This window comes from Oncorhynchus mykiss, chromosome 4, assembly GCF_057628025.1.
Source record: "Oncorhynchus mykiss isolate SJ-2025 chromosome 4, ASM5762802v1, whole genome shotgun sequence".
Taxonomy (NCBI): Eukaryota; Metazoa; Chordata; class Actinopteri; order Salmoniformes; family Salmonidae; genus Oncorhynchus; species Oncorhynchus mykiss.
In genome coordinates, this window is record NC_143025.1 from 4545001 (window position 1) to 4556114 (window position 11114).

At 42.4% G+C, this 11114-nt stretch overlaps 1 protein-coding gene and 1 long non-coding RNA gene across 2 annotated transcripts in view; both read right to left on the reverse strand.

The window, feature by feature from the left end:
• LOC110511243 (E3 ubiquitin-protein ligase TRIM16) overlaps window positions 1–1818 on the reverse strand; it is a 20491-nt gene extending 18673 nt beyond the window's left edge. The window contains exons 1-2 of the mRNA XM_090230850.1: window positions 1146–1818; window positions 621–716 (exon numbers count right to left, since the gene is read on the reverse strand). Of these exons, the coding sequence (XP_090086976.1) occupies window positions 621–716; window positions 1146–1742 (693 nt within the window). The 5' untranslated portion in view covers window positions 1743–1818. The remainder of the gene's footprint in view (window positions 1–620; window positions 717–1145) is intronic.
• A 1543-nt stretch (window positions 1819–3361) lies between these two features.
• Window positions 3362–10558, reverse strand: LOC110511519 (uncharacterized). Its single transcript, XR_016495026.1, has 3 exons — window positions 10454–10558; window positions 9820–9998; window positions 3362–5504 (listed from the first exon to the last, which is right to left on the reverse strand). It is a non-coding gene; the product is annotated as an uncharacterized LOC110511519 (long non-coding RNA).
• Window positions 10559–11114: the final 556 nt, after the last annotated feature.

Sequence of the window (11114 nt, forward strand, 5' to 3'; positions counted from 1 at the left end):
TAAAAACCCACTACCCCATTCCACTACGTTGACCCTATCTGCTCCATCACCATGACAACTAACCTACACTCATTAAAAACCCACTACCCCATTCCACTACTTTGACCCTATCTGCTCCTGCACCATGACAACTAACCTACACTCATTAAAAACCCACTAACCCATTCCACTACTTTGACCCTATCTGCTCCATCACCATGACAACGACCTGGGAGGACTGGACACCACCACTCAACACACCCTGGAACTCTTCTGAAGTCAAATCTAATATGACCAAATTATCTATATCTAATATCTAATATCTATATATCTAATATCTACTTCACTTGCTTTGGCATAGTAAAGATATGTTTCAAATGCCAATAAAGACCTTTGAATTGAATTGAGAGAGAGACAGTTCCATATTAATGTATAGGGGACATGAGTCAGTCATGGTTACTCATGGTTATGTGATGAGGCAGCCCAGTTGGTTACATGAACCAGTCTATTCTCTGAAAGGGGTCCAGACAGCCTGTTCCCAACAGTGGGGTCAGTGGGATTGGATAGGGGCCCCTCTCTCTCTCTCTCTGACTGGAGGAGAGAAGTGAAATGGTGTGTCTCCTTTGGTCAACAATACTCACCTTGAGAGACTCCACAGCCTGTTGGAGCTCCTTCAGCTCCTTCTCTCTCTCCTGGAATCTCTGCTGGACCTTCTGCTGACTCATCCCCAGCTGCCTCTGTGGAGAATCACTCTTCAATGAGCTATCAAGCTTTATTAGTCCAGTAGATCAATAGTATAGTAATGTGACATAGGACCCATAGAGAGGAAGGTCTACAATCCTGAGGAAGTCCCTTTACAATATTATGTTGCTATGTGAATGATTATAGTTTTTATGGTAGGCCTACATGTATCAAGGGGTTGAGACTGAACTTTGGACTCATAAAAGGCCATTCAGAATGAGAATAGAGTTTTATTTTAGAAAATGGTGATACATTTGGAGAATCTGGGTTAACATATCTATATACTCAAGGTTTGTGTTCATATTTGTGGATCCATTTCATATTGTATATAATATAATGATCTCATATTCAAACAGATTTAGTTCGTACTGTATCTTTAATTCCTTGTTTATCAGACAGTCACCAACAAGTTGTTCTGGTCTTACCTGTTTCTCAGTCCTCTCTGCTGCAGCTGACACTGTATCATGGCCTTTATGTTCATCCATTGTACACAGATAACAGATACACTGCTGATCGGTACGACAGTAAACCTCCAGCAGTTTGTCATGATGAGAGCAGATCTTCTCCTGTAGTTGTGCCGTGGCTTTGACCAACTTGTGCTTCTTGAAAGCAGGAGATTCATAGTGAAGTTGGAGGTGAGTCTCACAGTAAGAGGCCAGACACACCAGACAGGACATGAGGGCTTTCTGCTTTCTGGTCCCAGTGCAGACATCACACGCCACATCTCCAGGTCCAGCATAGCACAGAGCAGGAGGGGGAGCAGCCTGGAGTCCTGTCTTCCTCAGTTTCTCCACCAGCTCAGCCAACATGTTATTTTTCATCAGCATAGGCCTTGTAGTGAAGGTATGTCTGCACTGAGGACAGCTATAGACCCCTTTCAGAACATCCTGATCCCAGCAGCCCTCAATACAGCTCCTACAGTAACTGTGTCCACAGGGAATAGTGACCGGCTCCTTCAGTAGATCCAGACAGACAGAACAACAGAACTGGTCCTGGTCCAGCAGAACTCCCTGTTGAGCCATTTGGACGGTTGTTCACTGTCACACAGACAGACGACACAGAGACTCAGATCAGTTTCGTTTCCTCAGAAGAGAGTTTGTGGGAAGGGGAGGGACTTCCTGGTTCTGCCAGAGGGCTGGGGTTAGAAGGAGGGAGGGGTTAGAGGAATGGAGGAAGAGAGAGAGGAACTGCATGCAACAGCAAGAGGGAGACAAATAGTTTTGCTCCAAGGTTAGAGCCCTTAACATGGAACAAATGACATAATGAATCATAAAATGTGAGTTGTTAGAATATATGAAGGGTAACAGTTTCTATGAAGTACGTATGTATCATTATTTTAATGCCTTATAATACACCTATGTGTTGTAATTAATCAATAAGGACTGAGGAGGTGTGGTATATAGTTAATATACAGTACCACAGATAAGGACTGAGGAGGTGTGGTATATAGTTAATATACAGTACCACAGATAAGGACTGAGGAGGTGTGGTATATTAGTGGTAGATGTTGAGTCTCCCTTATTGCTCTATTTTGATAGTGGTAGTGGGGTGGTAGATGTCTAGTCTCCCTTACGGCTCTAATCTGTTAGTGGTAGATGTCTAGTCTCCCTTACGGCTCTAATCTGATAGTGGTAGATGTCTAGTCTCCCTTACAGCTCTAATCTGAAAGTGGTAGTGGGGTGGTAGATGTCTAGCCTCCCTTATGGGTCTAATCTGATAGTTGTAGTGGGGTGGTAGATGTCTCTTCTCCCTTACGGCTCTAATCTGATAGTGGTAGATGTCTGGTCTCCTTTATGGCTCTAATCTAATAGTTGTAGTGGGGTGGTAGATGTCTAGTCTCCCTTACGGCTCTAATCTGATAGTGGGGTGGTAGATGCCGAGTCTCCCTGTTGGCTCTATTCTGATAGTGGTAGTGGGGTGAAAGATGCCTAGACTCCCTTATGGGTCTAATCTAATCTGATAGTCGTAGTGGGGTGGTAGATGTCTAGTGTCCCTTACGGCTCTAATCTGATAGTGGGGTGGTAGATGTCTCGCCTCCCTTATGGCTCTAATCTAATAGTGGTTGTGGGGTGGTAGATGTCTAGTCTCCCTTCTGGCTCTAATCTGATATGGCTCTAATCTGATAGTGGTAGATGTCTAGGCTCCCTTATGGCTCTATTCTGATAGTGGTAGTGGGGTGAAAGATGCCTAGATTCCCGTATGGGTCTAATCTGATAGTCGTAGTGGGGTGGTAGATGTCTAGTGTCCCTTATGGCTCTAATCTAATAGTGGTAGTGGGGTGGTAGATGTCTAGTCTCCCTTCTGGCTCTAATCTGATATGGCTCTAATCTGATAGTGGTAGATGTCTAGGCTCCCTTATGGCTCTAATCTGATAGTGGTAGTGGGGTGGTAGATGTCTATTCTCCCTTACGGCTCTAATCTGAAAGTGGTAGATGTCTCATCTCCCTTACGTCTCTAATCTGATCGTGGTAGATGTCCATGTGTTCTACATCCTGGGTATTACTGTCATCACCTCAGCAGATAAATAACTGTGTTCTACATCCTGGGTATTACTGTCATCACCTCAGCAGATAAATAACTGTGTTCTACATCCTGGGTATTACTGTCATCACCACAGCAGATTCAGCAACTTACAAAATAATTTGAGTTGAAGTTGGGATTTTATTTTAGGAATAAGGCCTGTGTTTATTTTTTTTATTTCACCTTTATTTAACCAGGTTAAGTTGGAAACTAGGAGGAGGCTGGAAGGAGGCTAGTATCTGCTACATTTATGCCTTTACTAGACTATGGGGAGATTTTATATATGAATGCTTCCATTCAGTGTTTGAGATCAATTGACTCCTTTACCATTGAGATGTATTATAAACTGCAAAACCCTTACACACCACTGCACTTTATATATCAGGGTTGGCTGGCCTTCTCTAGTCAATTGTAGACTCAGTCACTGGTATACTTTTATTTACAAAGCCATTTTGGATTTACTACCATTTTTGGGGGGCATTTTTATTGTTCAGAAATGTGGTGGGTACTCTCTTCGTTCGCTGGACTTTATCCTGCCAACTGTTCCAACTGTTCCAAATGTTCCAAATGTTCCAAATGTTCCAACTGTTCCAAATGTTCCAAATGTTCCAAATGTTCCAAATGTTCCAAATGTTCCAACTGTTCCAACTGTTCCAACTGTTCCAACTGTTCCAACTGTTCCAACTGTTCCAACTGTTCCAAATGTTCCAACTGTTCCAACTGTTCCAACTGTTCCAACTGTTCCAACTGTTCCAAATGTTCCAACTGTTCCAAATGTTCCAACTGTTCCAAATGTTCCAACTGTTCCAACTGTTCCAACAGCTCCTATACTAAACTCCTATACTAAACTCCTATACTAAACTCCTATACTAAACTCCTATACTAAACTCCTATACTAAACTCCTATACTAAACTCCTATACTAAACTCCTATACTAAACTCCTATACTAAACTCCTATACTAAACTCCTATACTAAACTCCTATATTAAGCTCCTATACTAAACTCCTATACTAAACTCCTATACTAAACTCCTATACTAAACTCCTATACTAAACTCCTATACTAAGCTCCTATACTAAACTCCTATACTAAGCTCCTATATTAAGCTCCTATACTAAACTCCTATACTAAACTCCTATACTAAGCTCCTATACTAAACTCCTATACTAAACTCCTATACTAAACTCCTATACTAAGCTCCTATACTAAACTGAACATAGTCTATAGCATCTAATAGATCAAGGAAAAAGGGAGGCTACCTTGAAGAATCTATAATATAAAACATATTTTGATTTGATTAACACTTGTTTGGTTACGACATGATTCCATATGTGTTATTTCATAGTTTTGATGTCTCCACTATTATTCTACAGTGTAGAAAATAGTTGTTTATTTGTTTTAATTGAATGAGTAGGTGTGTCCAAACCTTTTGACTGGTAGTGGACACTACCGTTCAAACGTTTGGGGTCACCTCAAAATGTCAAATTGGCCGTCTAGGCAGAGTTACACCGAAAAAGCCATATCTCAGACTGGCCCATAAAAGATTAAGATGGGCAAAAGAACAGACACTGGACAGAGGAACTCTGTACCTTGACTAATCACATTATTCCATGTATTTAAAAAAACTGTTGTGTTATTAATTGATCAATCGAGTCATTCTGTACTTTTCATCTTTTTTTAATACTTATTAAAAAAAAACATTCTCTGTCAGATTCATCATCCCTTCTGTGTAGCCAGATGAAACTTCCTGCTGAACAGCCAATCACATCAAAGTGCTCCATGCTGCCTGGTGTGCTCTCTCGGGAGGCCATCCCTACGAGCAAAAGACATTAAAAAACATATCGTTGTTTACTTTGCTCAATGGATCCTTCCAAATGTCCTTTTGTTGATCTTGAGTGAAGCCTGGGTGTCCAAGGCTACCACTGTGGATCCCTGGTTGGTGGTGATCACGGGTCAGTGCTGTTTCACTGGGTGTCCAAGACAACCGCTGTGGATCCCTGGTTGGTGGTGATCACGGGTCAATGCTGTTTCACTGGGTGTCCAAGGCAACCGCTGTGGATCTCTGGTTGGTGGTGATCACGGGTCAATGCTGTTTCACTGGGTGTCCAAGGCTACCACTGTGGATCTCTGGTTGGTGGTGATCACGGGTCAATGCTGTTTCACTGGGTGTCCAAGGCAACTGCTGTGGAGCTCTGGTTGGTGGTGATCTTGGGTCAATGCTGTTTCACAATGTGGTTGCAACAGGAGGCTGGATGGTGCTTCCTGAACGAAAGAGCTGCAGTTAGTTTCAGAGTTGGTGGCAAGGAATAAGTTAGTCCTAAATATTTCTAAAACTAACAGCATTGTATTTGGGACAAATCATTCACTAAACCCTAAACCTCAACTACATCTTGTAATGAATAATGTGGAAATTGAGCAAGTTGAGGAGACTAAACTGCTTGAAGTTGATGGATTGTAAACTGTCATGGTCAAAACGTATTGATACAACAGTAGCTAATATGGGGAGAAGTCTTGTCTATAATAAAGTGCTGCTCTACCTTCTTAGCAACACTATCAACAAGACATGTCCTACAGGCCCTAGTTTCTACCTTCTTAACAACACTATCAACAAGGCAGGTCCTACAGGCCCTAGTTTCTACCTTCTTAACAACACTATCAACAAGGCAGGTCCTACAGGCCCTAGTTTCTACCTTCTTAACAACACTATCAACAAGGCAGGTCCTACAGGCCCTAGTTTCTACCTTCTTAACAACACTATCAACAAGGCAGGTCCTACAGGCCCTAGTTTCTACCTTCTTAACAACACTATCAACAAGGCAGGTCCTACAGGCCCTAGTTTATACCTTCTTAACAACACTATCAACAAGGCAGGTCCTACAGGCCCTAGTTTCTACCTTCTTAACAACACTATCAACAAGGCAGGTCCTACAGGCCCTAGTTTCTACCTTCTTAACAACACTATCAACAAGGCAGGTCCTACAGGCCCTAGTTTCTACCTTCTTAACAACACTATCAACAAGACATGTCCTACAGGCCCTAGTTTCTACCTTCTTAACAACACTATCAACAAGACATGTCCTACAGGCCCTAGTTTCTACCTTCTTAACAACACTATCAACAAGGCAGGTCCTACAGGCCCTAGTTTCTACCTTCTTAACAACACTATCAACAAGGCAGGTCCTACAGGCCCTAGTTTCTACCTTCTTAACAACACTATCAACAAGGCAGGTCCTACAGGCCCTAGTTTCTACCTTCTTAACAACACTATCAACAAGGCAGGTCCTACAGGCCCTAGTTTATACCTTCTTAACAACACTATCAACAAGGCAGGTCCTACAGGCCCTAGTTTCTACCTTCTTAACAACACTATCAACAAGGCAGGTCCTACAGGTCCTAGTTTCTACCTTCTTAACAACACTATCAACAAGGCAGGTCCTACAGGCCCTAGTTTATACCTTCTTAACAACACTATCAACAAGGCAGGTCCTACAGGCCCTAGTTTCTACCTTCTTAACAACACTATCAACAAGGCAGGTCCTACAGGCCCTAGTTTATACCTTCTTAACAACACTATCAACAAGGCAGGTCCTACAGGCCATAGTTTCTACCTTCTTAACAACACTATCAACAAGGCAGGTCCTACAGGCCCTAGTTTCTACCTTCTTAACAACACTATCAACAAGGCAGGTCCTACAGGCCCTAGTTTCTACCTTCTTAACAACACTATCAACAAGGCAGGTCCTACAGGCCCTAGTTTCTACCTTCTTAACAACACTATCAACAAGGCAGGTCCTACAGGCCCTAGTTTCTACCTTCTTAACAACACTATCAACAAGGCAGATCCTACAGGCCCTAGTTTCTACCTTCTTAACAACACTATCAACAAGGCAGGTCCTACAGGCCCTAGTTTCTACCTTCTTAACAACACTATCAACAAGGCAGGTCCTACAGGCCCTAGTTTCTACCTTCTTAACAACACTATCAACAAGGCAGGTCCTACGGGCCCTAGTTTCTACCTTCTTAACAACACTATCAACAAGACAGGTCCTACAGGCCCTAGTTTCTACCTTCTTAACAACACTATCAACAAGGCAGGTCCTACGGGCCCTAGTTTCTACCTTCTTAACAACACTATCAACAAGGCAGGTCCTACAGGTCCTAGTTTCTACCTTCTTAACAACACTATCAACAAGGCAGGTCCTACAGGCCCTAGTTTCTACCTTCTTAACAACACTATCAACAAGGCAGGTCCTACAGGCCCTAGTTTCTACCTTCTTAACAACACTATCAACAAGACAGGTCCTACAGGCCCTAGTTTCTACCTTCTTAACAACACTATCAACAAGGCAGGTCCTACAGGCCCTAGTTTCTACCTTCTTAACAACACTATCAACAAGGCAGGTCCTACAGGCCCTAGTTTCTACCTTCTTAACAACACTATCAACAAGGCAGGTCCTACAGGCCCTAGTTTCTACCTTCTTAACAACACTATCAACAAGGCAGGTCCTACAGGCCCTAGTTTTGTCACACCTGGACTACTGTTCAGTAGTGTGTTCAGGTGCCATTAAGAGGGACTTAGGAGAATTACAATTGTCTCAGAACAGGGCAGCATGGCTGGCCCTTGGATGTACACGGAGAGATAACATCAATGATATGTATGTCAATCTCTCCTGGCTCAAAGTGGAAGAGAGATTGAGTTCATCACTACTTGTATCTGTGAGAAGCATTGACATGTTGAAGGTACCAAGCTGTCTGTTTAAACTACTAACACACAGCTCAGACACCCATACATACCCCACAAGACATGCCACCAGAGGTATGTTTAAACTACTAACACACAGCTCAGACACCCATACATACCCCACAAGACATGCCACCAGAGGTCTCTTCACAGTCCCCAAGTCCAGAACAGACTGTGGGAGGTGCACAGTGCTACAAAGAGCCATGACTACATGGAACTCTATTCCACAGTACCACAGAGCCATGACTACATGGAACTCTATTCCACAGTACTACATAGAGACATGACTACATGGAACTCTATTCCACAGTACTACATAGAGCCATGACTACATGGAACTATATTCCACAGTACTACATAGAGCCATGACTACATGGAACTCTATTCCACAGTACTACATAGAGCCATGACTACATGGAACTCTATTCCACAGTACTACATAGAGCCATGACTACATGGAACTCTATTCCACAGTACTACATAGAGCCATGACTACGTGGAACTCTATTCCACAGTACTACATAGAGCCATGACTACATGGAACTCTATTCCACAGTACTACATAGAGCCATGACTACATGGAACTCTATTCCACAGTATTACATAGAGCCATGACTACATGGAACTCTATTCCACAGTACTACATAGAGCCATGACTACATGGAACTCTATTCCACAGTACTACATAGAGCCATGACTACATGGAACTCTATTCCACAGTACTACATAGAGCCATGACTACATGGAACTCTATTCCACAGTATTACATAGAGCCATGACTACATGGAACTCTATTCCACAGTACTACATAGAGCCATGACTACATGGAACTCTATTCCACAGTACTACATAGAGCCATGACTACATGGAACTCTATTCCACAGTACTACATGGAACTCTATTCCACAGTACTACATAGAGCCATGACTACATGGAACTCTATTCCACAGTACTACATAGAGCCATGACTACATGGAACTCTATTCCACAGTACTACATAGAGCCATGACTACATGGAACTCTATTCCACAGTACTACATAGAGCCATGACTACATGGAACTCTATTCCACAGTACTACATACAGCCATGACTACATGGAACTCTATTCCACAGTACTACATAGAGCCATGACTACATGGAACTCTATTCCACAGTACTACATAGAGCCATGACTACATGGAACTCTATTCCACAGTACTACATAGAGCCATGACTACATGGAACTCTATTCCACAGTACTACATAGAGCCATGACTACATGGAACTCTATTCCACAGTACTACATAGAGCCATGACTACATGGAACTCTATTCCACAGTACTACATAGAGCCATGACTACATGGAACTCTATTCCACATCAGGTAACTGATGCAGCAGTTAGAATCAGATTTAAAAAAAAAAACATATACAAATTCACCTTATGGAACACTGGGGACTGTGAAGTAACACAAACTTAGGCACAGACACACATACAAACACATGATAACATACACACATAGATATGTGGTAGTATGGTAGAGGCCTGAGGACACACTTTATATGTTGTGAAATCTGTTGTGAATGTATAGTAATGTTTTAAAATGTATAACTGCCTTAATTTTGCTGGACCCCAGGAAGAGTAGCTGCTGCCTTGGCAGGAACTAATGGGGATCCTTAATAAACCCCAGGAAGAGTAGCTGCTTCTTTGACAGGAACTAATGGGGATCCTTAATAAACCCCAGGATAATCCATAGTAAATACAAATAGAGAAGAATCGGGTTGGTTAGGTTGGAAATGTCATCAGCTGTAACATTGTCTCAACGGTGATGAATACCAAGTGCTGTACAAGACTTACAACACATTCAGATGGTACTGAAGCTTTGTGATGGGAAGATATGGCTGTTACTGCAGTGGCCTGGTGGACTGACAGAGTTGGTGGGATGAGATGGTACTGAAGCTACGCGACGTGAAGATATGGCTGTTACTGCAGTGGCCTGGTGGACTGACAGAGTTGGTGGGATGAGATGGAGGAGTCTCGAGGTCAAAACAGGATGAACAAACAAAACAAGAAAAACATCAGAAATACTGATTTATTACCAACTGTTAATAAACTCTAAAATATATGTCTGGAAACTTTAGACACAGTTTGTTAATAAAAAACATAATTTCCAACAGGTATAACTGGGTTCTCTGGATTAGACTGAATAAAAGTATGGTTGACACCAATGTAATGGGTTAAGAAGTTGTGATCCTTGTTGGCAGTGGAAGCTGGAACACACAATCACCCCAATCAGAACACCTACAGAACATTCTGCTGTTTGTAAATCAACTTCCACTAGATCTGGAAGCTGGAACACACATCACCCCAATCAGAACACCTACAGAACATTCTGCTGTTTGTAAATCAACTTCCTCTAGATCTAGGATATGTGTTCAGTGTAACAGAGGTAATATCACGTTGACATCACTGGAGAAGAATCTGAACTTACCTGCTCTGTGGCTCCGCCTGGCTCCTCCCACAAGGAGGTGGAGCAACATGGGAGATAATGGGGGAGGGGTGATACCAGCAGCTCAACAGACCGACAGGCAGTTCTGGGAAACAGAAGGACATTTCTGAGAAGTCACACCCCTACCTTTGTCTTGACGTATCAATTATTGTTTGGTTATGTGCAAGCTATGGCATATAAATGCAGCATTCAGTGGGGTGAATGAACTCTGTTTGAGCTTTTCTCTGCATTCGTTTGAGGTCATCTGTTTACAACCTAACACCTTGCTTCGATGTATTGACTTTAATGCCTCTAAATGTTTTGATTCATCTTCAGAATTAGAATGAAATGAACCTTGTTTTCACATTAAACATCAAGGTACATGTTCTAATCTACCATCACATGATGATAAACACAAGCAGTTTCTGTAACAGCACCGTTTCTAGACAGACAACAGAGGAGGTTCATGATGATAAACACAAGCAGTTTCTGTAACAGCACCGTTTCTAGACAGACAACAGAGGAGGTTCATGATGATAAACACAAGCAGTTTCTGTAACAGCACCGTTTCTAGACAGACAACAGAGGAGGTTCATGATGATAAACACAAGCAGTTTCTGTAACAGCACCGTTTCTAGACAGACAACAGAGGAGGTTCATGATG